Source organism: Brachyhypopomus gauderio, chromosome 9 (assembly GCF_052324685.1).
Source record: "Brachyhypopomus gauderio isolate BG-103 chromosome 9, BGAUD_0.2, whole genome shotgun sequence".
Taxonomy (NCBI): domain Eukaryota; kingdom Metazoa; phylum Chordata; class Actinopteri; order Gymnotiformes; family Hypopomidae; genus Brachyhypopomus; species Brachyhypopomus gauderio.
This window is the reverse complement of record NC_135219.1, coordinates 14,845,486-14,872,662: the sequence shown is the minus strand read 5'-3', so window position 1 is coordinate 14,872,662 and position 27,177 is coordinate 14,845,486. Positions and strand designations below refer to the sequence as shown.

Sequence of the window (27,177 nt, the reverse complement as noted above, 5' to 3'; positions counted from 1 at the left end):
CTTGTGTAAAGCAAAGTGGACCATAAAGAAGCTGCCTCTTAGATAATGGTGATAATGTTTACTGTCTGCATTGATTCTAAAGGATGCTAGTGACCATTAGTCTCGATAATGGTGGGGGATGCTGTGGGGATGTTCAGAAGGAGCAGTCTACCAAAAGCTGGCTTCATTTTCAGGCAGTCTGTGTGTAGGAGGGATCGACGTTTCAAAAACAACACTCCGTTGAGTTAAACGTCAGGGTGAAGGTCGTGGCTCCTCTGTGAAATTACGTCTGTGAGAGAGCTTCAGTCTAAGCAGCTTGAAAGGCGATTGTCTCACAGGACGTGATCAGGAATTCCTCACAGTGAGAGTGAAGGCTGAGTCAGTGTCCAGAGAACAAGGATTAACCAGTTTCTCCTCTGCCAAAGGCTCCCTCTAGTGGTTGGTCTAAATGATTCCAAGAACCCATGTTTGATTCTTCCACCTAATAATTAATGTAAAAGAGAGACAGAGAGAGAAAGGGGGCATAAAAATCACTTTCAGGAAACACAACGTCATCTTCAACACAACTTCATCACAAGCATCATTTTTAAATAAACAAAAATGGAAATTTAGTAGCAGAAGGTTGTTTTGCTGTGTGCTCAGTTAAGGACTACCCTCTATTCTGAATTGTCTGCTGTGAAATGTAACCACCAGATTACACTCCGCCAGCCTAAATGTGGCTCTGTAGAGGTTCAGCACTTGCAACATCTCCCCTGTAGACACTGCAGCTGGTCAGCACAGCAAGACCTGCTCATTGCAACACTACAAAGCTACTGCAGTCGTTCCAAGCCTAATTAGCCAGTGATGAGTGATGAGCTGCACTCGGTAAGCACGTGTTTGTTGTGCGGCTCTACGGAAACACGGAGGCAGCCCAGATCCCTTCACATAACCCTGCTTTCAGACCATGGTCCAATCACACAGCCTCACATCAGACTGTGGTCCAATCACACAGCCTCACGTCAGACCGTGGTCCAATCACACACAGTCTCACATCAGGTTGTGTTTCAGTCACACACACAGGTTCGTGCATTCTAACCATACCTATTTTGACCACAGAGGTGTTTTGACTCATGAGGCACAAACTGCCAGTAAAGCAGACAGTGGCTTCACGGTTTGGCTTTTTCTGCCTGTTCAGTGTCCTAACTGTCCTAACTGTGTGTTGTGAGAGGAGACAGTTCAGTGAAAAGGTCTAATCATTCTGACATAGTTTTCTTCTTCTATACAGGTAATGTGTGTTAAAATTACTTGGTCAATTACGTGACCTGTTCCACCTTAAAATAGGCACGAGTGTCAGACGATGAGTACAGGCAGCCTAAGACCTGTCATATTCGTTGTCATTCCCTTTCATTCCCTTTCGAGTCACTCCCTTTCTGAAAAGAAAAGGATCTTTTCAGAGGGAGCCCTCTCTGCAGTTGGACTTAGCAAGGGCAGAGTTGACACATGAATCAGCTCCTTTGTTACATTTTGTTGGCTTTTGTAATTGATAAACTTGTAAACTGGGATGATGCTGTGTGTGGTGTTAGTAAAACAACGTTTAACGTTTAGTCCTCCTACTAATTCAGAAGCACTTTATGCACCTCGCTACAGTCCTGAACACACATATATGAGGTCTGTGGATGTTTGATATATAAAATATCCACAGACTTCCATTTAATACACATACTGTGCACAATATAGTGAAATTCTTTTCTTTTCAGGTATTGTCTATAGTCCTGCAAAATGAATTTTTTGCAGTTATATTGCTTTTATACATTACAGAACCAACCTCTGATAATAAGGCTGAAGTAAAAGGCGGACATTTAATGGATACACCAGAAATATTTATATTTATTGGATCATTCCATGGTCATAATTGAAGAAAACACCCAAAGAACACTCACAATTACTGTTGAATGCTGATGTAAATTCTCACTGCACACAATAATACATGTGATTTATTCCTGTAAATTCTCACTGCACACAATATATGTGTTTTATTAATCTAAATACTCATTGCACACTGCAATATGTATGATTTATTCATATAAATACTGCACACAATAAATGTGATGTATTCAAGCATGCGCTTGCTTATTGCAGTCTTCTATGACATCAGCACTGTTATGGCTAATACTGTATGGTAACAATCAACACATCACAATATGTCCTGCAGACCTAGTTTTAGACGTGTCTATAGCAGACAGAGTTACATAACAGTTTTAGACGTGTGTGCAGAGCAGTCCAATCAGGAGCTGAAGAGACTGGTCAGTTCTGGGTCAGTTCTGTGTGTTCCACGTGCCCAAGTCATGTGACAGAGTCCTGAACAAGAGGACTGTACCTGTGTGTGTCCAGTCACCTGAAAGAACATGGAAGAATATGTGTGTGTGAGAGAAAACAAAGGCTTCCCCTGTCTCTCAGCCCTGGCCTACATTATGAGTTTACCCCCCCACCCCTCATCCCCACCCCCACCCCTGCGGTTTACATAACAAAACGTTTCATAACCTGCCAGATTTGTGCGGAAGGGCGAGGAGAGGGGCTCTCGCTGTGTTCCTCCACCCCCCGTGCTTTTGTGGGGTTATTTATTCCTTTTCTCCACCCAGCGCCCCACGTTAGCGTGGAGGAGGGCCAGATGGAGCAGAAGGCGGGCCCCGTGAGAGAGTCACTTTGCATTTGCTCTGGACCTGTCGCCGAGCGGGCTGCTTCCTGATGCTCCTCCCATCCGCCCCAAGGCCCTCTGGGTCGTCGGTGGTGGGGGTTGGAGGAATGGAGCAGTTGGAGGTGTTTGGGCTTCTTGACTGACCCTGAGGACAGTGTGTGTGCTCACAGGGTTAACCCCTCACGGGGACATGGTGTCCAGTCTGACTTGGCCTGCAGGAGAGGATGAAGAGTGTGATTTGATCATCCTCTATCGTGGCACTTTCATCTGCACAGCTGAGGGTAATGGGCCTTCAACACAGCGGCACTGCTTAATGTTGTGAAATCATCTGAACTTTTTTATTATTATTAAAGATTTATTGGACATAAAAATGTCTTTAAAAAATGACTGCTTGAATCAGGCACATCGAATATGAGCTAATAGCAGTTTGTCTAGTTTTATTACATTAGGTGCTGCATAAACCTCCCAGACCCCACGATGGGGTCCCATGTGCTTATCGCCTCGGTGCTCGTTTGCTTTAGGCTGATGAAGCACCTATCACCTAGGAGACACTCCTTCATCAACAACCAAGACGAAGAGTCCTGAGTGAGAAGTATTTGTATTCAGCAACAGTAGATCAAGATTAAACTAAGCTGTAAGTGCATCGAGAACAGTTCTGCTGCCTGAGACAAACGGTTTTTATTTTGTTTTATTGATTTATTTTTAAAGTGCCAATCGTATCCTTCATGCCAAATATGACCACATTCCACCATCAACTGTGTAAGACTGTATAATAACACGTTGCCCTCCGCCCATACAGAAGGTCATGAATAGAGAGACTGTAATGATGAGTTCTTTACTCAGTATTTGGAAAACTCCCACAATCCTCCAGTGTTCACAGGTACCGCTGCAGTAATTTGACCTGAGGGAATGTTAGCTGAGGTCCATGGCAATTCTATCAAATAATTAACAGAAACTGGGTCATTTTGATTTAAACAGCAACACACATACACGTGCACACACAGAAAAACATTCTCCTCCCTCACACTCTGTCTTTTCAGTGACAGGTTTATTAGAGATTCGCTGGGACTCAGAACTCACCCTTTGAGCAGGATCCACCCAAATGGCACTGATTCATCAGGGTGTAATTAGAGAAAACAGTATTCATGTATTCGTTTAAAGCTCACAGGCGACACTAAGGCAAGAATTGCTTTTAAGTCAAATAAAATTAAAGCCGTTTTTATCTGTTTTTCATTTCTGTCACTAAGCCCACCATAAAGGTGGCACTTATCTGATTCTGGGTCAGTCTGCTTATGCCTATTATAGATTCTTTCTGTTTAAAGATAAACAGCCAAGATGCCTCTGATGGTCTGATTCTTAACCTCAGATAAAAGCATGTTTTTAACCTCAGATAAATGCCTGTGTGATGAAGAGGAAAAGTCACCAACGAAGGTTAAACGGGGCCCTCTGGCTCCTGCGCTAGAGAGCTGCTTCTTTGGTCTGGTGGTCAGCGCCTCGTGTGAGACGTGGGCTTGAGTCGTGTGTAGGGTGGTGTCCTGCGGCCCTCGTCACGGTCCTCTAACAGAACCGACTGCTCGAGAGAAGCTCAGATTCTCCATTTCCTCCTGCACTGGTTTGGTTGTGCTGCCGTAGACACACAGTGGGGCTTTAGTGCACTGGTTGCTGGGGTGGTGTACTGGTTACTGGGGTGGTGTATGGGTGCAGCTACCATGCATTTTACGCAATGCAGCCAACCTGTCAATACAAATACACACACACACACACACACACACACACACACACACACACACACACACACACACACTTGCCAAACACACACAGACACAGAAAATGCCCAGGAAGGAAACTTCTCCCTCCGTATACCATACAGTAATGATATAGTTATTTTCTTGTATGTTAGAATTCATTTGATATTGCATTGATATTGCTGTTTGGTGTTTGAAACTAAAGCTAGCAGCCTGTACTGTAATGCTCTACGACGGTGGTGTGATCAACACAACATTGTTCGAATTCAAAGTGCTGGACCTTGGAACAAAACCAATCAAAAGGTGGGAGCACTTGCTTCCGTCCGGCATTCATGGCATCTTTCCGTCTCTCTTGCAGTTTTTCCCTTACGGCGATGCGTCCAAGTTTGCCCAGCATGCATTCCGCACCTTCGACAAAAACGGAGATGGCACCATCGACTTCCGGGAGTTCATCTGTGCCCTGTCCATCACATCGCGGGGGAGCTTTGAACAGAAACTCAACTGGGCCTTCAACATGTATGACTTGGATGGGGATGGCAAGATCACGAGAGTGGAAATGCTGGAAATCATTGAGGTACGTTTGTTAGCTGCAGCCAACAGGAGCCTAACTAATGCAGAGATGCGTTAGCCACACAGGTCTGAGCCCAAGCTCAGGACAGACCCAAGCCCGAGACAGACCCAAGCCCAAGACAGACCCAAGCCCGGGACAGGCCCAAGCCAGAGACAGGTCCAAGCCCGGGACAGGTCCAAGCCCGAGACAGACCCAAGCCCAGGACAGGCCCAAGCCCGGGACAGGTCTAAGCCCGAGACAGGCCCAAGCCCGGGACAGGTCCAAGCCCGAGACAGGCCCAAGCCCATGGTCTCTGCTCCTGATGCAGCTCTACGATACTCACAGGTCCTGCAGAAGTTCAGAAAGGCAGGTTTCCTGTATAACAAAACTAATAACTAAACTAGTTTTAACTGGCTGTTGAGAATTCCTTCCTCTGGTTCTGGAGTTTAGGAGCAGTAGTGATGAATTAACTAACTGAGTTTGACAGTGCTACACTTCATGGTCAAAAGTATGTGGACAGTGAAAAGTATGTGGACCCTCATCCTAATTATTGAAGTCATGTGTTTCAGCCACAGTCATTGCTATCAGGAGTTTAAAACCAAGCACATAGCTATGTTGTCTCCGTTAACAACCACTGACTGGGGCTGAGGAGCTCAGTGACTGTGGAGCTATTATGGGATGTCACCCACAATGTGGACAGTCTGAGCTGCTAGATCGGCTCCATCTGGGACTTTTAAGCTCTATTGTTTTAAAATGGAAAGGAACAAGATCTGAGCCATGGAGTGCACTCTGTGGCACCATTCATACAGTTGCGAAGCTCCTGTATATATCAACCACATAGCTGCATCCATAGATTCATGAACCAGGACAGCTGCACCACAGCCTGAAATGCCAAACCTGAGCTGGACTGGTGTAGAGACTGAAGAGAGTGGTGTAGAGAGAGTGGTGTAGAGAGAGTGGTGTAGAGAGTGAAGAGAGTGATGTAGAGTGTAGAGACAGTGGTGTAGAGTATAGAGAGTGATGTAGAGTATAGAGAGAGTGATGTAGAGAGTGGAGAGAGTGGTGTAGAGTGTGCAGAGTGGTGTAGAGAGTAGAGAGAGTGGTGTAGAGTGTAGAGAGTGGTGTAGAGTGTAGAGAGTAGAGAGAGTGGTGTGGAGAGTGGTGTAGAGAGAGTGGTGTAGAGTGTACAGAGTGGTGTAGAGAGTTGTGTAGATTGTGGAGAGAGTGGTGTAGAGTGTAGAGACAATGGTGTAGAGAGTGGAGAGAGTGGTGTAGAGTGTAGAGAGAGTGGTGTAGAGTGTGGAGAGAGTGGTGTAGAGAGTAGAGAGAGTGGTGTAGAGTGTAGAGAGTGGTGTAGAGAGTAGAGAGAGTGGTGTAGAGAGTAGGGAGAGTGGTGTAGAGTGTAGAGAGAGTAGAGAGAGTGGTGTAGAGAGTGGTGTAGAGTGTAGAGAGAGTTGTGTAGAGTGTAGAGAGAGTGGTGTAGAGTGTAGAGAGAGTTGTGTAGAGAGTGGAGAGAGTGGTGTAGAGTGTAGAGAGAGTGGTGTAGAGAGTGGAGAGAGTGGTGTAGAGTGTAGAGAGAGTGGTGTAGAGAGTGGAGAGAGTGGTGTAGAGAGTGTAGAGAGTGGTGTAGAGTGTAGCGAGAGTGGTGTAGAGAGTGTAGAGAGTGGTGTAGAGTGTAGAGAGAGTGGTGTAGAGAGTGTAGAGAGTGGTGTAGAGTGTAGAGAGAGTGGTGTAGAGAGTGGTGTAGAGTGTAGATAGAGTGGTGTAGAGAGTGGTGTAGAGTGTAGAGAGAGTGGTGTAGAGAGTGTAGAGAGTGGTGTAGAGTGTAGAGAGAGTGGTGTAGAGAGTGTAGAGAGTGGTGTACAGTGTAGAGAGAGTGGTGTAGAGAGTGTTATTTATTAGCAGTTCAATTATTACATTTATTAATTAACAGTTCTGTATGTATCTTTTCATTGTTCTATGTTATGGATATACATGCATATTGATACTTTATGTTTACATTGATGTACAATTTTTTTTAATTTTTTTATTTTTTTATTTTATTTACTAATTTATTTATCATTTTTATATATGAATGCTTTGACAATACAAATGTGAATTTGTCATGTCAATAAAGCAACTTGAACTTGAGTGTAGAGAGTGGTGTAGAGTGTAGAGAGAGTGGTGTAGAGAGTAGAGAGAGTGGTGTAGAGAGTGTAGAGAGTGGTGTAGAGTGTAGAGAGTGGTGTAGAGTGTAGAGAGAGTGGTGTAGAGAGTGATGTAGAGAGTGTAGAGAGTGGTGTAGAGAGTGTAGAGAGTGGTGTAGAGTGTAGAGAGAGTGGTGTAGAGAGTGTAGAGAGTGGTGTAGAGTGTAGAGAGAGTGGTGTAGAGAGTAGAGAGAGTGGTGTAGAGAGTGTAGAGAGTCGTGTAGAGTGTAGAGAGAGTGGTGTAGAGAGTGTAGAGAGTGTAGAGAGAGTGGTGTAGAGAGTGGTGTAGAGTGTAGAGAGAGTGGTGTAGAGAGTGGTGTAGAGTGTAGAGAGAGTGGTGTAGAGAGTAGAGAGTGGTGTAGAGTGTAGAGAGAGTGGTGTAGAGAGTGTAGAGAGTGGTGTAGAGTGTAGAGAGAGTGGTGTAGAGAGTGGTGTAGAGAGTGTAGAGAGTGGTGTAGAGTGTAGAGAGAGTGGTGTAGAGAGTGTAGAGAATGGTGTAGAGAGTGTAGAGAGTGGTGTAGAGTGTAGAGAGAGTGGTGTAGAGAGTAGAGAGAGTGGTGTAGAGAGTGTAGAGAGAGTGGTGTAGAGAGTGATGTAGAGAGTGTAGAGAGTGGTGTAGAGTGTAGAGAGAGTGGTGTAGAGAGTGTAGAGAGTGGTGTAGAGTGTAGAGAGAGTGGTGGAGAGAGTGTAGAGAGTGGTGTAGAGTGTAGAGAGAGTGGTGTAGAGAGTGGAGGCAGTGGAGTAGCTGTCTAGGATGGAGGACAAGTTCTCTTAGTGCCCATGGTTTTGGAACAGGATATCAAACATTCAATTTTAATCTGTCAAGTTATATTTGGTTTCTGGAGTATTCTTATTATTGTGGAGCTATGAAGCTAATGTAGCAAGCTATGAAGCTAATGTAGCAAGCTAGTATTGCACTAAAAGCCTTTCTGTAAGTGCCTGTCCAACTGCTCCAACTTCAACTGCTTCACATGGCATTAGGAAATCTCATTTATACATAAAAAATGCAATTTGGCAAACACACACTTCCTTTGTAAAGGATAGCATTTGTGTTCTGTGGAAATTTATTATCTTCCTAACAGCCAGATCACTGGTACAGTTTCCCCTTAAAAGGAAGAAAGTAAATCTTGTTGTCCAAGCTGGCTGACCCTTAATGTTCATTGATCATTTTTATCGATTACTGTAAATGATCCTGTTCCCTGAACCACACAGGCAAGTTTGCATTCTTCAGAGATCCATTCTTCAGAGTCTTCATTTTTACAAGGCTAATTTGGTTTAAGGCAAGTGTGTATAGATTTGGGCAATATTTCCAAGAAATTATTTTGGTTTCCAATATTTTGCTAGATAATATTTTTTCAGCTCCACTGCAGAACTAATGAAGGTAACATGAGACGTGTGGAACATCATGGCTGAACAAACACGTCTGGCAGAAGTGGCTGAATGATTCAATTAGTTCTGTCTAAGTCAGTGCTTTCAAAGGTTTATTAGAAGAAAAAAGGAAAGCTTTATTAATTCTGTGTTGACTCTTTTCTGGGCGCTGTGGACTGGAGGAGATGTTCCCCCTTTAGCTCTGTTTCTCTCCAGGTTTCTTGCTCTTCCTGTCAGGAAGTTTTTTGTCAACTCTGCCCGTTAGTAGACTGGGCCTGTATTCTCTGTAAAGCCGATTACTGTAAATCTGCTTTATAATTACATGTAAAAGCATGATACAAAAACAAAAAAAAACATTTCCTTTTGCTGAACCAATACATTAAGATCTCAATCCAGTGTGAAAATGAATTTGCATTGAGGAACTGTAAACCATCTTTCATAAAGGGCCAGTGAAGACCCACTCTCATCTCTCCCTCTCTAGGCGATCTACAAGATGGTGGGCACCGTAATCATGATGAAGATGAACGAGGATGGCCTAACGCCTGTGCAGCGCGTCGACAAAATCTTCAGCAAGATGGACAAGAACAACGATGACCAGATCTCGCTGGAGGAGTTCAAAGAGGCAGCAAAGAGTGACCCGTCCATTGTATTACTGCTGCAGTGCGACCTGCAGAAATGAGGGAGGGGGGGGTGGACGTGCAACAGGACTGCACAGAAGAGTTCATGTTCCATTCAGTTTGCAGCTATTTCCACTGAAAAAAAATCGCTTGGACTACCTTTCAATGGATCCGCTTCCTGTGTTTGAAACACTCGTGTGCATGAGAATGTTCTTTGCTAACATATTTTACACATGCACGCACACAAGCACCCACTTCTTCACACACAAATACACACACACACACAAAACACACAGACACACCCTCATGCATACAGTACAGGCTCGTAAACACATACAGAACATACCATGCACAAATCAAATAGCTATAGAAAGAAATAATAAATAAATAAAAATTATAAAATTATATATATATATATATATATATATATATATATATATATATAATTCAAATAAACTGCCAAAATGTGAATGGTGAACAGTACTTCCCATACAGTCTCATCCAACTGGAGCTTGCGCATCACTGATGTGCTCTGTTGAATTAAGCGACTATACTAACGCTAGCGATGTTTATCATAATACTGCATAACGCCAACCAAATCTGTTCCTGTGGTCATGGCAAGTGTTCCAATTTACCCATTCACATGTCGTTTGAGCACGTGTACTCTATTCCAGCCTTCACATTCAAACGTGCTTGTACTGTCGGTGAATATAAAAGTAGTTTGTTTGCATGCCATTAGGTCTGCCTTAAAAAAATGTCTCATACTAAAGAAAGACAGGAACGCCTTACTGACAACAGAAGTGAAAATGTTGGTCTTTATAATACGAGTAATAGGACCTTTTTTCACTAGGATATGCAAAATGCTGTGATGGTACAAGGGATATGTTTCATTGCGATTGATTTAGTCATTTGAGTTTGGTTTGGTCATCTGCAGGAAAATGAGTTTCTCATCAAGTGAACAGCAGCACATCCAGTATTGTGCGCGCACTGTGGAGCAGGAGAACAGAACAACAAACACTGTTGGTAAGGCAACCAGGAAAAGATCAAAGAGTGAAGTTAAATATAAAGGAGAACTACCAAGCATGTGCACACCGAGCAGGTTGTAGCTGCATCCTGGACCAGAGTTTCCAAAGGGAAACAGTCACAGATTCACACAGTTCACAGAAGATGCTCCGCTGTTCGTCTTAACAGCACTTTATTTTTTCAATAATTCCAATATGCCCGTTCCTCAATAAGAACATAGAGATCCGCATATCACTGGTTTGAACATATTGCTGTGCGAAATCAGAAACTATTAGGAAATACGGTGGGCTCCCTGGAAGGTAGAAGATCTTGCGATAAAGTTTCCCTCAAAAAGATCCAGCTGGGAATATTGTTTAAGGCTTTTTTCGTAGTCTTACCTAAGTCAGATATACAAAATATAATGGTCAGTTTAGTTTCGAAAGAAGCTGTTTTGGGAGAGGACGTATATAAACTGTCCGCAGTCCTTTGTCGTGTCTACAGTTAAATGTGCTTACTCGAACTCTGGATCGCTGTCTAGCCTAATGTTACACAATGAATCGAAATACTGTATTCTGTGCGTCAGCTATATAATTTATATTCACTTGCTCACCAAATACATGTCTCAATTTTAGTGCCCTCTGTCTCTGTCAAATACAAGCTTTACACACATAGGTTTACACACATGTAATGTTTACCTACTTGCCTGTCACCAAATTCATGCAATGGCAACGCTTTAAATTTCGAAGATTATTTTGTACATGTCGCATGTATTGTGCCCCTAATGTCATGGCTGCACTATTCCTTGTGTTGTGATTTAAACTAATAAAAAAATATATGGGCTTTTTTCTCAAGTGTGTGAGTTTGATGAAGAAAATGTTTTTGTACATTATTTCTTTTATATTTACCCGGTGGAGTTGAGCAATCAGTGCTCAACATCAACAGCATGGGTTAGATTCCCTATGAGCACACATACTGCAATACTGAGGCTCCCCCACAGAGTGACTCAACGCAGTGATAGAGTCGTAGTTCTCTATACCGCCACTAGATGGCAGTACGCCTCAATTAATATTGCTGCAATAACGACGTTATAACGTTTCCGGAAGAACGTCATTATTATGCGCCACGAGACATTACACATTGCGTAGCTACAAGTAACATTGTTGAACACGGTTAGCAAAATTTCAGAGGTTTCTTTGAAGTGTACGGTGTTTTATTTAGATCATCCGGCTAACTAAAAAGTCCCAATCATGGCTATGCAAGCAGCGAAGCGCGCGAATGTAAGTCCTGTTTTGTTTGCGAAATGTCTGGTTCTGCGATCTAACTTCGTGATGTTTTGCTAGCCGTAGAAAGGTAGTTAACAGGCTAGCTAGCGTTAGCTCAGCTGAGGATACGTCGATACAGTGGACGTTTGGCCAGGTTAGCTATCTATCTGTAGCGCCACTTGGACAATAAGGTACAGCGGACTATTTCCAGATTACAAAGGAGTGTTAGTTTTTGATGTATCATATGATGTCCATTTGCTAGCTTGCTGGCTATCTACGTTAGCTTGAATCGGTAGAACCGTCTGATACAAACAACGAAGCTACAACCCTCTTAGTTTACCATTTGTGTGGTATTTTAAAACATTTTTCTTAAGGTTTCCTAAAACCCATCACAAGAAAGTTTTGGATGGGGAGATGTAGTCCTGACGTGTAGGTACAACTCCGTTTGGTATGTCAATCTAGTCTTATTTTACAAGCAAATTGTGTTTTCTCTCTCCTGCAGATTCGCTTGCCTCCGGAGGTGAACAGAATATTATACATACGTAACCTTCCATACAAGATCACAGCAGAAGAAATGTATGATATCTTTGGGAAATATGGGCCTATTCGTCAAATCAGAGTGTAAGTTCCACATCATGATCTGAACTCAAGCAATGGCTTTGATGACCAGATACTTTCTCTTTTCAATATAGTTTTGAAAGATGTGTCTCTTATGTGATGTTATTGTTTACTATTTGTTGCTTAGTTATGCTTATATATTCCCATAATTCACAAGTGCAAATTAATCAGAACACGTTTCTGGAACACCTGGTCGGTTTTCTTGGTATATTCATGGTTGATGAATGTCCTGGTACAGTGGGTCCAAAAATCATGGAACGAACTCCTTGGTTGTTTGTTCCACTGTTCATGCTGACCGATCTGTAAGATGTGTAATCAGGATAGACCACAAGCTAAGAGCATTTTGTTGGTCGAGCGATATGGGTGTTTTTTCCCTCATGTTGTACAACAATTTAATATATATAAATGACATCTCTGATCTTAAATGAACTTTGCACTTATTATATTGCACAGTATTATATACAGTACGAATATGAAATATCAACCTAAAGCCCACATGCAATAAATTTTTTTTCCTATGCTCATTTTCAACTTGGCACTTAATTTCTTAACAAATGTGTCTGTAGTGCATACCTTTTGTGTGTGTTTGTATTTATGTAGTTGTGTTTTTATGAATTTGGTTTGCGCTTGCAGTGGGAACACACCAGAGACCAGAGGGACAGCCTATGTAGTGTATGAGGACATCTTTGATGCCAAAAATGCCTGTGACCACCTCTCTGGATTCAACGTTTGCAACAGATACTTGGTGGTTTTGTACTACAATGCAAACAGAGTAAGTTTAAGGTTCCTCTGTTACCATGTTTTCATTCCTGCTGTTTGAGGTACTAAAGTTCTAGTGTGTGTCTGCTGGGTATTTTTCATTTCTAGATTCATGTGAATTGGCTCATTTTGATGGTCCCTGTTTTGTTTTTCTCCTTTTCAGGCATTCCAGAAAATGGACACAAAGAAAAAGGAAGAGCAGCTGAAATTATTGAAAGAGAAATATGGCATAAATACAGACCCTCCCAAGTAGTTGGCTTTAGCTTATTTTTTTAGCAATAAAAAAAGATGAAAATAAACCCCTTGTTTTGTACAGTTCACTATCCATCGTGTGCGTTAACCATTGTGCTGGTGAAGTGTTCCTTGCCTGCTGTTAATCTTGAGTAATGACATATCATATTTACATGATTATTGGGCATATTTAACCTAAATGTTTCATTATTAAATGGCTGTTTTATAGTAAACAAATTTGTTGTTAATTGAATGTGTCTGGTTTTCCACTGAGCATCATCTGTTCATTGTAATGTTGCACCGTATTTTTAGAAATAGAACTACATTTCTACTTTATAGGTAGTAGCTAGGGGCAGTCATGGCCTGGCGGTTAGGGAACTGGTCTTTTGACCAGAGTGTTGTGGGTTCGATTCCCAGACCTGAGGCCATGACTGAGGTGCCCCTAAGCAAGGCCCTTAACCCTCAATTGCTCACTTGTATAAAAATTAGATAAAAATGTAAGTCGCTCTGGGTAAGGGTGTCTGCCAAATGCCCTAAAATGTACTGGCTGACTTCAAACCTAAAATTTGTGCTAGTGATTTAATGTTTTTACAACCGCATCTCTGCCTTTGGAGAAGACTATAATCTACAAAGGTTACATATAAACGAGGTGTCTCAGATCATGCTATTATTACCACCAGTACTTATTTCCAACAATAACACTAATCATTTGAAACCTTAATTACAGATCTCATTATTTTACTCAAAAATAAAACTCCGAATGAATAACCGGTCAAGAACTACTTTTAGGTGGCTGGTTTCCAAAGCACCTCACAATCAACGATAATAACACCCAGATGGCACCTAGCGCCTCTCACGGGCCTCATGCAGGACCTTTCTGCCTCAGGGCTGCAAGTGACTGGCGCTGAAGCTGAAGTTGGACTCGCAGTTTTAGATTTAGCAGATGTTCCCTGGACAACGTTAGTTTATTTGCACATACATGTTGACATAAATCCCTGGTCCACTAGGATCGTGGCGCAACGGCGTCCACGTCTTAATTTGAGGCGGTTGCGTTGTGGCGTAAATTGGGGCTGTAACTAATTGAAGTGTTGCACGTAGCTGGGTTCACCAGCGCGTATTTGTAGACTGGGACTTTAAGGTAAGTAATTTTCGCAATGTAAGTGTTGCATTCTGCGCTTGCACACGATATATATATATTTTTTATATGTACAATTTGTGTTAAACCGGACAACGTTGATCTGTAACTAACCAATGTGCGCACTGACTAGCTAATATTAGCTAACAACTGACTAGCTAATAAAAATTGAATTCGACGAATGTCTTCACAACTCCACCGTGTCCTTTTCCTAGTTATCAATTAATTTTGTGTATACCAGTTTTAATAGGTGTTTAATGTGTTAGCTGAAGCTGCCAGTATCGCCACTTTCCAAACCGTCTCCATTTAGCTAAGGTGAGCCGTGCTAGCGGGAGCCATGTGCAGGTCCGACCATCTCGACAAGTTAGTTCGTGTTTGGACTGGAAATGGGTGACAATTGTAGGATTATACATTTGTGTTTGGTAGTGTGATCAAGTGTTTTGCCTGGTATTACTACTGCGTCTTAATAAAAAGATCACAACTCTGAAGTAAAAAGTTTGTAAAGTCCCCCCTCCCCCCTCTCTCTCTCCAGATATATGACATGTCATCGAATCTGGCGCCAGGTTCAAGGGCAGGACAGAGAAGTGGATATGTGAGTATTTGAAGACTTGTACATGATGTAGCTATCCGTGAATATACTAGGTATTGGGTTCACCTGCTCTAGTGATCTTTGGTGTTTATAGAATGCTTTACCTGGGGGAGTAAATTTGTAATCTGAGAAGTACAAGGAACATTTCTGGCCTGTCGGGTGAGGCATGTGTGGAAAAAAATGTATTTTGCCATTGAATAGAGTTCATTGGGTACAGAGGGACAGCTGTATTTTAATTAGCCTTGTCAAACAGTGTTTACCAAGTGTGAGGTGAAGGTTGTATTCTTCCCTCCTTAAACAAAGCAGCACACATTTACCCTTTTGGTGGCTAACAGCATTTTGTGGTTCTGTTTCTTTTCTGGTGTGCTTGGCATTCATTGATATGGTGAATTAATTAGTTAAGAAGACTGTAGTCAGACCCTGCCATTTGTAGATATTTTGCAACTCCTAGGAGAGAAAGCAGTGAGCAGTTACAACTGTGTCAAGCTGGTTTTCACATGTGAAGTACATTCCAACTTGTGGTGCTGTTTAGCTTCCAGTTTGCTGATTGGAGTATGAGTTTAAGCAAGGCTTGCGGAGAGAAATCAAATAACAGCTCATCCCTTCTTTGAATAATGACTCGGATGTACAGTAATGCTGATGGTACATGCAATGATTTCAGTTGTAGTTTAGGCTCCTTGCTTGGAAGTTAGGTTATTTTTAATAAACTCCAACCTGTACATAATCTCTATATGGAGATATGGATTCTATGAATGTGGCCCCAAGAGTTAGGTTCAATATGATGCACAACATGTGCACCTAAGATGAATGAATGTTCGATTTATGGAGAAAAAAGATGAATAGATATTATGAATATATCCAAGTAGGATTGTTTTGTTTTTATAGAGGACTGTTAAATGTTCACCTTCATGTAGACACGAAACAGCTGTGTTGCTCGCTAACAAGTTCCTTACTTATGCTATGGTATTCAGTATACATTTTTTTAGTACTTTAATAGAGATTAGATGTCATGTGGTTTACACATTTTGATGCTCCATGGACAATTTTTTTCCAAAACAGACCAACAATTGTCTCTAATGACACGCCTTAATTGTTTCCTTGCTGTATCATTATGGACCTGATATCAACCCAGTTTTATATTGTGCTGTGTCCACTAACAAATAGCATATGTCTTGAGTTGCCTTGTATTGGGTATGCATTATCATGCTGAACTAAAACTGGTCATTTCTTTAGTGTTATTTAGTAACCATGGCTGAAACGGATAAATCAGTAGTTCATGGTGGCTTTTCTAATTACATGTAGAGTAGTTTGCATCAGATATTGGGTTTGTGTCCTTCTGTGCAGATTTAATGAATAGTCCAAGTCCATTATTTCTGTTGAATTTCATGTAGAGTCCTTTTCCAAGATGGCCTGAACAATTAAACATCAATGAGAGTCACTCCAGACCCAAATCCTGTACATTTTCTATATGTTGGCTAATCCTTTGTTTTCTTTGCAGATACCCACACCTTTCATCACAGACAATCTCATGAATGTGGAAGCTTGAATCCTGAAAAACAACATAATGTGTTCAATTCCCGGTCTCCCGTTACCTGGTTCACGTGTGTCCGTGCTCATTACCAGAGTAAACCTGAATCCTCTCTGTGTTCTGGTAGAATTTTGGGGAAATTTTGACCAAGACCGCAGACTTTCATATCAGCGAATGAAAAAAGAGATTCAGTACCCCAAAGTGGTATTTAATGAGACTGAAGGGAATCCTGGTGACTTATGTCTTGTACGTATCTATGAAACATGGTACAGAGCCCGTATAGTGTCGAGAAATGCTAGTGACTACAGTGTCTTTCTCATTGATGAAGGCAGAACACTTCGGGCTTCTACCAGCACTTTGGCTTGGGGCCAAACAGACTTTTTCTATCTGCCTCCTGAAGTTGAATTTTGTGTTCTGGCCAATGTCCTACCATTGTCCCCTGAAAATAGATGGTCACCAATGGCCTTGGAATTCCTGAAAACCTTCTGTGGGAGAACGGTCATGGCCTCTGTTCAGGATGTTATAGTACCTCAGCGTACATTTCTGCTTGATATTCCATGCCTGTCTAAGCAAATGTATGAGATGGGATTCGTGAAGAAATTGTCAAATGAAAGGTTCAAAGACTTTGTCACAAAGTCTTTACAAGATTGTAGTGGATCTGTAGAGCCCCAGAAGACAACAGCCCTGAGAAATGAACGAGTTGAAGTCATTGAGCAAACTGAGAAACAGCAGTGGTACATGTACCCAGAGCTGCAGACTGAAACTGTTGAGACTGTGGTTGTTACAGAGGTAACAAATCCCCTTCGTGTCTTTTGTCAGCTGAAGGTTTTCTCACAGGAGCTCAAGAAGTTGACGGATCAGTTAACTCAGCATTTTGAAGGAAGAGTTGGAACTCATTTTGCCAGGGTAGAGAACTTGGGGACTCCTTGTGCATCAAGAGGAAATGATGGGAAATGGTACCGCTCTGTCTTGCAGCAGGTCATGTCCTCCAACAATGTCGCAGAGGTGCTCCATGTGGATTATGGAAAGAAACAGTTTGTTCAAGTGGAGCATGTCCGACCACTTCCTCCTGAATTTTTCAGAATGCCTGTTGTAACTTACGTGTGTTCTCTCCATGGAGTCGTTGACAGGGGAGTTGGCTGGACAGCTCCACAGATTGATTACCTAAAGTCCTTACTGCTCAACAGGACCGTCATTGCCAGATTTGAGTATCAAAGCCTTTCAGAAGGCGTACACTATGTTACACTCTATGGGGATGAAAACACCAACATAAACAGTTTATTTGGATCAAGAGAGAAATGCACAGTAGACCCCAAGTCTCATGGAGATTATACGGTTCAGAAGAGTCCAACTGAAAAATGCCAGATTTCAGTTAAAGCCCATAAAGAATCCACAGATCCAACCAACCTGGGTGATTCGAAAGGGAATAAACCTGTTTTTTTTACAGCATGTCTGTCACCTAACACTTCCCATGTGGCTGTTGTGCAACATGTTGACAGTCCCTCTAAGTTTTGGATTCAGACACAGGAATATGGTGATGAGTTTGACCACCTGATGGTGGCCCTGGGAGAGCTGTACACTGATCCAACCAGTGCTGAGGGATTGATTAGAAAGCCAGTGGTTGGCCTAGTCTGTGTGGCTAAATCTCAAGATGACGTGTTCTATAGAGCTGCTATTTCCAAAGTGGTTAATAAACAAGTTGAGGTTTTCTTCCTTGACTATGGAAACACAGAACTTGTTGATTGTCTAAGTCTTCGTGAGTTGCCTCTTGAGTATCAAAAGCTACCAGCCTTGGCAATAAAATGTGCTCTTTATGGAATTAAACCAAATTGTGAACATTGGGATCAAAAGACAACATCATTCTTTTCAAAAGCTGTTCAAGATAAAGTTCTTAATGTACATGTACTTGCAAAGTCCCAAGACACTCATGTTGTTCAGGTGATGGACCCTTTGTCAGACGGAGAACAGGATTTAACCAAGTTGCTATGCAATGCTGGTTTGGCTGACAGAGCAACTCTTGGAAAAACCCTGAGTAACCCTATTGTCAAACCTTGCTCCAGTGTGATGCAGACTTCTGACATTATCCAGACAAGTGCTGTCTCTCAGTCATCCAGTTCACTTGCAAGACCCAGATCTGCTTTCAAGGAGTACTTATTTCCAATTGGGAGCTTGGTTGAGGTTACTGTGTCTTACATTGAGAGCCCAAATGACTTTTGGTGTCAAAAAGCTAACAACAAAGAAAGCCTGAAATTGCTAATGCAAGACCTCCAGGAATACTATGCAAACTCTGAATTTCATCCCCCTTTGGAAGCAGCCTGTGTTGCTCGTAATCCTGACAATGGGATGTGGTATCGAGGCTTGGTCATCCAAAAGCACCAAACACCACATATGACCGTGCTATTTGTCGATTACGGGCAGACCAAGAAGGTTGCGCTGCATGACCTTCGTCACATTGATCCAGCATTTGTGAAGCTAAAAGGACAAGCGTTCCGGTGCAGCTTATATAACCTGAACCATCCTGCCTCCTGTTTCACATCAGCCTGGAGTCCGGATGCCACCATGCAGTTTCGAGAGTTTGTGGACACTGCCACATCCATGAACATCGACTTGAAGTGCACTGTGTATGCAGTTATGTACAATGCTCAGAAAGTGGTGTTCAACGTGGTTGATCTAGAGACTCCATTCCAAAGTGTTTGCAGTCTTCTTATCCAGAGGGGTTTGGCTGACTGTGCACCATCTAAAAAGGCAGTCCTTCATCCTTTTCACTTGGACTCGTACTATTTCTCCACACATGGCATCAAAACTGGATCTGAGGAAGACGTAAGCATCATCAGTGTGACAAATGTCAATCACTTCTTTTGCCATCTGAGAAGAAATTCTGTGCAAGTTGAAGAACTTGCGACTAAAGTGAATAACATATGCCGCCAGCTTGAGAACATTGAGTGTCCAAAAACTTTTGGAAAGGTTTGCTTTGCAAAATACACAGATGGATTGTGGTATAGAGGACAGATTAAGTCCACAAAGTCTTCTATTGTAGTCTACTTTGTAGATTATGGTGACACTCAAGAAGTTCAGAAAGCAGACCTACTGCCAGTTCCATTTGAGGCTAGTGAAATCATGTCGGTTCCAGTACAGGCAATTGAATGTGGGCTATCTGGCATGCCTGACAATGTCCCAGATGAAGTCAATAACTGGTTTGAGAATTTTGTGATTGATCGCAGCCTCAAAGCATTAGTAGTAGCCAAAGAACAAGACAGTAAACTAATTGTTGAGCTCTATGATGGAACAATTCAGGTGAATGCAGCGATCAAAGAAAAATTTCATGTTGAAAGTGAGAGAAAAGAAATAACCAAAAAGAGATTTCTTGCCAAGGATATGGATGCCTGCAGTAAGCCTCACTATAGAATTGAAAACGGCAGTGATGACAAGGCACCTGGAAAGAAAAAGACTGAAATTGGTGAAGACGGTGTTCAAAGATTTAAAAGAGAGAAAGAACCACAGTGGACTTGTGGACCCTGGAAAACTCAGAACAGTGACGGACTAGTAGCAACCCCAAAGAAATCCCATGATGGAGACACGAGAGGAAAGGTGCAACAAATGGAATCAAATCATCAAGAAGAATCCCATGGTGAATCTACTGAACAAAATGGCCTCCAACCAGCAAACCTTCCTTTGAAAGTTGTGAAACCTGGACAGAAAACGGAAGTGTTCATCTCTCATTGCAACAGTCCTTTGAGTTTCTTTGTCCAGTTAGTATCGGATGAAACTGAAATTTACTCTATGGTGGAAAAGCTGAATAATGACCAAGCAGAGTTTGTGCCCGTTACCTTCAGTGACATTCATGAAGGTGACTTGGTTAGTGCAGTGTTCCCTGATGACAACTGTTGGTATCGCGCAGTTATAAGAAAAGCACCCTGTAATGATATAGTTGGTGTAGAATTCATTGACTTTGGAAACTCTGCAGAAGTTTCAGTCTCAAAAATAGGACGTCTGGACAGATCATTCTTTTTACATCCAAGATATAGCATTCACTGCTCCCTGACTGGAGTGCTTTATGTTGATGATAGTGAAATGACCTCTAGCTTCAAAAAAGAAATGGAAGAAAATGCTGATGGGCTTGTATGTACATTTATCAAACTGTCAGGCTCTGTGTGGGAGGTCAGTCTCGAGGCTCATGGTCTGTTACTCGGATCTTCGTGCTCTAGAGACACTGCAGTTGCAGATGCTCCTAAGAGCCCAGTCACTGAGCAGGAGCCATCTCCCATCAACCCCTGTACATACAAGAGTCCTGACATTTCAAGTGGGCAAATGATTGCTGCATATGCCACGTTCATTAGTGGGCCACATCTCTTCTGGTGTCAGTATGCAGAAACAGAAAATCTGCAAGAAATTTCTGATATAATCCAAAAGGCTGGGAATGCTATGGAGACTAAAGCTTTGAGTGAAGAATTGCTGTCAGTTGGAAGTGGCTGTATTTCTCTTTTTGCTGAGGACGAGTTGTGGTATCGTGCAAAGGTGACTTCCAGAGAACACGATACTCTGTCCGTTCTGTTTGTGGACTATGGAAATGAATCAAAAGTTAAAGTGAGTGAGGTTAGACCATTGCCATCTGAGGTTTCTGATTTTCCTCCTCAGGCATTTGCTTGTCAGCTTGATGGTTTTGATGTTTCAGAGGGCTTTTGGAATGACGGGGCAAACGATCATTTCTTTGAGCTAATCATTGACCGCCTCTTGGAAGTCACAATTTTGAAATTGGGCAGTTCCCATGATGTGGAATCTCCACATTTTGTTAAGCTGGAATGTGATAAACTTGTAATCAATGATGCAATTAAGAGTTTTTGGCATCAGTGCGGTGAGAAGACATCTCTTGAGCTGACAAATGCACTAGTTGAGATGGCTGATGATTTTTCAGTAGTTACTGAAATTGAGTCCTGTGAACATGGATCTGAATCTCTTGGACCAAATGACCTATTTCAGTCAGATACAAAGTGTCTGTCCAGTGATCCTTTTATTTTGACACCTGAGTTACTGCCTCCTAAAGTGGAAGGCACAGTGGCTGGGCAAGCTGAAATGCTGGATGAATCCAATTTTGACATTGGCATGGTATCTTCTCAAGATGATGTTGAATTAGAAAACATAAAAGTATCGATTGTAGATGAGTTGGAGTTAAAAGCCAGTGAAAACCATGAACATGATGATAAAAACACAGAGGTGAAAGATTCAAATGTAGATGTTGGCTCAGACATTTGTGCCAATCAACCAGCAGATGTGGTAAGAGAATGTTTATTGGATGGCTCAGGAGAAGCCTCTCAGTATCCACAAGCAGATCTACCCCAGAATAATGAAAGAAAGGAGATCAGCAAACCTTTGAGTGACATTGACAAGGATGCAATGGCTACTTTGCCACAAGAGGAGCAGCCTTGTGAATTTGATGAAAATGTATACACGTGCACACAGATGGATTCACCTATTTCAGAACTTGAAAAAGACCTTCATGAGACCATTAAATCAGGTATGTCACAAACACAAAGGGAATTCTGATTCTAAAATTTGTAAATGCATAACATTATTCATGTACATGCAAAAACAAATGCTCTTTTCTTAAGACTTGGGACAACTAAGGAGGCCCGCACAAAGGAGTCCTGTTGGATCCGAATGTGTGGTCCGGTCCTATGCACATGCAAATTGGTGTCGTGCACAAATTTTAAAGCTTTATGACGATTCTACCTTAGTAAGTACATCTCTGTTTTGAATTCATTCATGTAAGTGACGGTCCTGTGCAGTTGTTAGTTAAATTTAACTCTATAATGTTTGTCCTCTATGCTCACAGGTGCTGCTTTTGGAGCATGATTCTGAGATGCTGGTTGATCCAGTTAATATCTTTGAAATTGTACCAGAGAAAACAGTAGAGGTAGGAAGCATCACTTGATGCTGTCTTTAAAGTCGGAGTACATCAGTCACATTAGTGTCCGTGATCTGCGAACGCTGTAACTTGTTCCAAAATTGACGGAAGACGGTTTGTGTTTTAAACAATGGTAGAGTGTTGGATTTTAGTGGAGTCCCAATTGACTCCACTGTAGAAAAATGTTGGGTGTTTGACTAGCTTTTTTTCCTGAACATACATGCTTACACTGAGTCTACTTGGAAACTTTGTATTTATGGTAAATGTATTATTACTTCAGGATTTAGTATATTTAGTCTTTTTAAAAGGTTAGGCTTTTTAATCATCACTATTATAAAAACTAAATTTTAATTTACTCAAGTATGTTTTGCAAGACAATTTACACTTCAGTTATTTAATACTGCAAAAAAAATCCTCAAACACTACCAATCTCATGTTTGTTTTAGAATTTTAGTATAGCAATTTCTGCCAATGTGTTTCAACACTTATGGTACCATAAACAGTTTGAATACAGTGACATTATGCAATGCTCCAATAAACATAATGTTCTTGTGTTCATCTCACAGTTTTACATGATTAAGTGGTGAGGTAAAATGATGAAAGCAGATGTGAGTAAAGAGTGAGATTTGTGAGGCAGACACCAAAACCTTTTACTACACCCAAATCTAAATGATGATTACTATCTCTGAGAGCTGCTTGGGCTTGATGATGTGTTTACCAGGTCTGGGTAGTATTCATTTATTAGTTCTGTTTTAAATGCCTGTAGATAAAATTTCCCATTTGATGACACAATCTTTTAGAAAGTCACTTAGAATTTGGACAGAAGTTTTACATCTTTTTTTTTTTTTCTGAAGGTCAAAGTGCAAGATTGATATGTGAATCATCAAATATGTGAATCTCACCTAGTTTTAATTTAGAATAAAACTGCGTTTGGGTGTGGGTGAATTTGGGTGGGGTTGTAGAGTTGATTACAAGTTTATTCATTTACCGTGATTGTAATTGCAGGTCTCATGTGGTGCAGATTCTAAAAGGTCAGAAGGTACGTTCTCTATTGAATCAAGTTAATGGTTCTTGTAAAGGTTTTAATGCCATGACAATATGAGGACCGCTATAAAAAATTATTATTGTTGCTGCTGTTAAAAAAAATATTTTAAAAAAGTTAAATAAAATAAACTGACTCTTCAGATTAAACTGTATAAATAAATTATTTCACAAAGTCATGAAGTCAAACATGTTAAGAGCACTCATGTAAGAACATTCATGACTGGAATGGATGGTTATCTTGTAGAAGACATGATGTTTGATGGAAGAACCCCTGCCGTTGGCCCTGTGAATACTCTTCCAAAGGTAAATGTACTGTCTAATGGCAGGAGAATGACATGAAAACAAATTAAATGCCAGACTGATGCCAGAGTAATGATTTTAATGATGATCAATTTCATGACACTTCATATTAGGCTGATGAAACTGAGGCTGGGGTCAGATTTTCCTCTTCAGAATCTTCTGGTAAGAGACCATCTTAATTTCAAAGGTCTCATCAGGTTTGCATCAGCTGTGCAGTCAAACTCATCTGGGGTTCTAGAAGGTAGATTCAAAGAAATGGCATTGATGCAGTATTGGCATTTAAAATGCCTTGCCACCGGAGACATCCTTAAACTTGATGATTCTGATGGTCAGGAGACAAATGACCAGTTTGACTAATAACTGTGGCCCAGCTGCTGCATACTTGCATATAAATGTGAAGGAGTTTCCAGGTGAGTACCTTCAGTACTGTAGTAAAAGATGTAGAGTGATGAAAAATTATAGTGAAGTGCCCAAGGTTTACACAGACAGACAAGGTGTTTTGGACAGGGGTCTTTCATCAGCTGTGCAAGCAAAGTGCTCCTGAAGTTCTAGATGGAGGAACCAGTTTTTAGTTGAATTCATTCTTACAGATGTATTAAAATCCATTTTAAATAGATAATGGTGGAGAGGTGGTTACAGAGTCGTCGTCAGATCTGGACATTTCCGTTGAGGAACAGGTAAATTGGTTTTGAGGTTTTAATTAATACATTTATTTACTTTGCTCTTACTTTGTTGTTTGCTTGATCTGTCCTTAGATTCATGCCTAATTATACTAGCACAGGGATAAGTTCAAAGAAGACAGCAGAACACTTGTGCACATTGCTGTAAACGAGTGAACTACTAAATGCTTTAAATGGGATGTAAATGAGGGCCAGAGCATGCAGTCCAGTTGAGCATCATGAATGATTGGAATGTTTCTTCTCCACACCACTGCAGCCTGAAGACCATGAGAACTCCTGTTCTGGTGATCTAGAAGCAGAGTCTGAGCGTGAGTGATCTTGGTTGATTATCCTGCTTCAATAGTGAAATGATGATACCCATGCAAGTCTGTTCTGTCTTATTCAACAGTACCTTTACATGAAGATATGAACGGACCCTCAAATTCCAGAACACGTGCTCTTGAAACGGCAAGCCTAACTATCCTCCCTGGATTCAAATAACGTGTACATTTTCTGAAAGACCAATTACAACAATGTCTAATGACAATATTTCTTCTGCAGAGTGAAATGTTTAATGAGGTTATATCAGTGGAGCAAGAAGGTGAGTAAAGCACTTAGAATTATATTTTAAATATTTTCTTAGTTTGTATTAAACCAGAGCATGGTGGTATTTTTTCATGAATCAGTCAGGACTTCAGCACCCAGTTAGATTTATTAATTGAACTGCGGAGTTAAGCATTACAATTCTGAGGTAGCAATAATGTGCTGTTACCCTCTCCCATCCCCAAAATGTAACTGGCTTCTTCTCATCTTCCTGTGCAGATCCTGCCTTGGCCGCGGAGCCCGGAGTGGATCCCGCCTTGGCCGCGGAGCCCGGAGTGGATCCCGCCTTGGCCGCGGAGCCCGGAGTGGATCCCGCCTTGGCCGCGGAGCCCGGAGTGGATCCCGCCTTGGCCGCGGAGCCCGGAGCGGATCCCGCCTTGGCCGCGGAGCCCGGAGCGGATCCCGCCTTGGCCGCGGAGCCCGGAGCGGATCCCGCCTTGGCCGCGGAGCCCGGAGCGGATCCCGCCTTGGCCGCGGAGCCCGGAGCGGATCCCGCCTTGGCCGCGGAGCCCGGAGCGGATCCCGCCTTGGCCGCGGAGCCCGGAGCGGATCCCGCCTTGGCCGCGGAGCCCGGAGCGGATCCCGCCTTGGCCGCAGAGCCTGGAGCGGATCCCGCCTTGGCCGCTGAGCCCACTTTGGCCGCAGAGCCCGGAGCGGATCCCACCTTGGCCGCGGAGCCCAGAACAGATCCTGCCTTGGCCGCGGAGCCCGGAACGGACCCAGAACAGTGCTTCAATTTTGCTTTGAATGTCCTGGTAAATCAAAATGCCTAGTCTGTATTTTGGGAATTGCACTTGCGGTCTGTTTTTAGCCAAATTGGTGTGTGTATCTATCATTAGATCATTAATGAGGATGCTGAGGAGAGTCCACCACAAGAGAAGCAAACAGGTGGTTATTTTATTTTATTTTTATATTGATATCTCGCTGTTTGTTTTTTCTTACATAAGGCCTGATCTTTTACATTGCTAAATGTTGTTGGGTTACATTAGATCAAAGCAGTAAGACAAGTGAGGGGACACACGAGCTGTTGAAGTCTCTTGCCGTGACGCCTCTGGATCAGGTTTATTTATTCATAATCTTAATTCCTCAATCATAATACTTCAATAGAGACACATAAGAGGGCGCACGCTTAGTCAATGCTGAAGCCTCATCTTCAATGTGTTTATAGGTCCAGGATGTGGAAGCTGAGGGTGATCCTTATCAGGGAGACTTGACTGATAAAGTTAATGGCAAGTTATTTAGATGAACCTATATTAGTTTGTGCCGTTCTGCAACAATTTATGGTGTCCAGGGTGTGGTGGATCTGTCCAGTATGCTGTGCGAACTGTAAAACGTTCTGCATCCAGTCAATGTGACCTTCATGTCTTCCTGATATACAGAAGATCTGGTCAATCTTGCAAGCGATTCTGAACTGGAGTCAGATACTGCGTCTGATGATACGGTATTTAACTTGTGTTGCTACTCTTGGAAATTTCATACTAAATTTAAAACACAATACTATGATATACTTGGAATATTTGCATGCTGTGTTCACTATTATCTTAGCTTCAAGGAGATACTGTGGAGGCCAACCCTCTTCCTGCTGTGGAGGAAGCTTGTGGTGAGTAATCACATTGTGGTGAATCATAAAATTAACAGAAAATGGTGGGTAGTACCTTGAGGCTATTTTAATATGCGATGTTGAGCATCACTAATGACATGGAGTGTTGAGTGCCAGATGTGCATTATGCCATTAAATGTCTCACCTGTGAAGGCTCACCTGTCAAGCCATCAACATTTGAACACCATGACTCGAGTGAGCTAGATTTCCCAGTAACTCATCTGACCCTGAAAGTGGAGGACAGATCTGATGAAGATGTGATTTTGTAAAAGTGTGGCAGGGGTCATCGACACAGGCAAGTGACCCACCCAGGTGCTGAGAAGTAGCTACAGCTGTTCATGACGCATGGCTGTACGTTTGAAAACGGGCCTCTGAAGTTCAGCTGCCAATTTGTTTTTTTTTCTTGTATTGAATTCTTGAGCATTTTTCAGTGACGTCTGTTCTCACATCCTTTGTTTTGAAGCTTAAAATTTAGCATCTCACTTAACAGTTGTAGCTGTTTTATCATTTCAGAATTGCAAATGAAAACTAGACTGAATGTTTTCTTGCTCTTTGTTTTTCTGTCATGGTTCCTTCTTGTTCTGAGTATTTCGGTGTATTTACCAAAACAACCTTAATTTACACCAGAGATGTTATTTCATTGTTTCACATAGGTCGAGTTTAAAGTTGTCTCCTAGTATTACATGTTCTGAAAAGAAAACAATGGGATTTTTGTTTGTGTAAAATAAACAAACCTTTTCCTAATTTTTTTTTTAGCCGGTTGCATTATATTATCAAAATGAACAAATAGTCAGTGTTTCACTATTGTGTCTAGTGAATTGCTGTC

At 41.9% G+C, this 27,177-nt stretch overlaps 3 protein-coding genes across 4 annotated transcripts in view; all 3 read left to right on the top strand.

Moving 5' to 3' along the window:
• vsnl1a (visinin-like 1a) overlaps window positions 1-10,961 on the top strand; it is a 29,958-nt gene extending 18,997 nt beyond the window's left edge. For both annotated transcript variants that reach the window (XM_077017466.1, XM_077017465.1), the window contains exons 3-4: window positions 4,757-4,972; window positions 8,984-10,961. In XM_077017466.1, coding sequence (XP_076873581.1) covers window positions 4,757-4,972; window positions 8,984-9,181 — 414 coding nt within the window. In that variant the 3' untranslated portion in view covers window positions 9,182-10,961. The remainder of the gene's footprint in view (window positions 1-4,756; window positions 4,973-8,983) is intronic.
• A 275-nt stretch (window positions 10,962-11,236) lies between these two features.
• sf3b6 (splicing factor 3b, subunit 6) lies at window positions 11,237-13,090 on the top strand. Its single transcript, XM_077017462.1, has 4 exons — window positions 11,237-11,398; window positions 11,886-12,004; window positions 12,635-12,773; window positions 12,924-13,090. Exons 1-4 carry the CDS (start codon window positions 11,369-11,371, stop codon window positions 13,011-13,013), a joined length of 378 nt encoding a protein of 125 aa, XP_076873577.1. The 5' UTR covers window positions 11,237-11,368; the 3' UTR covers window positions 13,014-13,090.
• Window positions 13,091-13,696: 606 nt separating this feature from the next.
• tdrd6a (tudor domain containing 6a) lies at window positions 13,697-27,094 on the top strand. The gene is made up of 19 exons (XM_077017463.1): window positions 13,697-14,129; window positions 14,659-14,718; window positions 16,214-21,755; window positions 21,850-21,974; window positions 22,074-22,154; window positions 23,145-23,184; window positions 23,434-23,492; window positions 23,603-23,651; window positions 24,105-24,166; window positions 24,426-24,477; window positions 24,558-24,616; window positions 24,710-24,749; window positions 24,971-25,506; window positions 25,591-25,639; window positions 25,741-25,811; window positions 25,920-25,980; window positions 26,131-26,192; window positions 26,297-26,351; window positions 26,505-27,094. Exons 3-19 carry the CDS (start codon window positions 16,280-16,282, stop codon window positions 26,618-26,620), a joined length of 6,993 nt encoding a protein of 2,330 aa, XP_076873578.1. The 5' UTR covers window positions 13,697-14,129; window positions 14,659-14,718; window positions 16,214-16,279; the 3' UTR covers window positions 26,621-27,094.
• The last annotated feature ends 83 nt before the right edge of the window (window positions 27,095-27,177 follow it).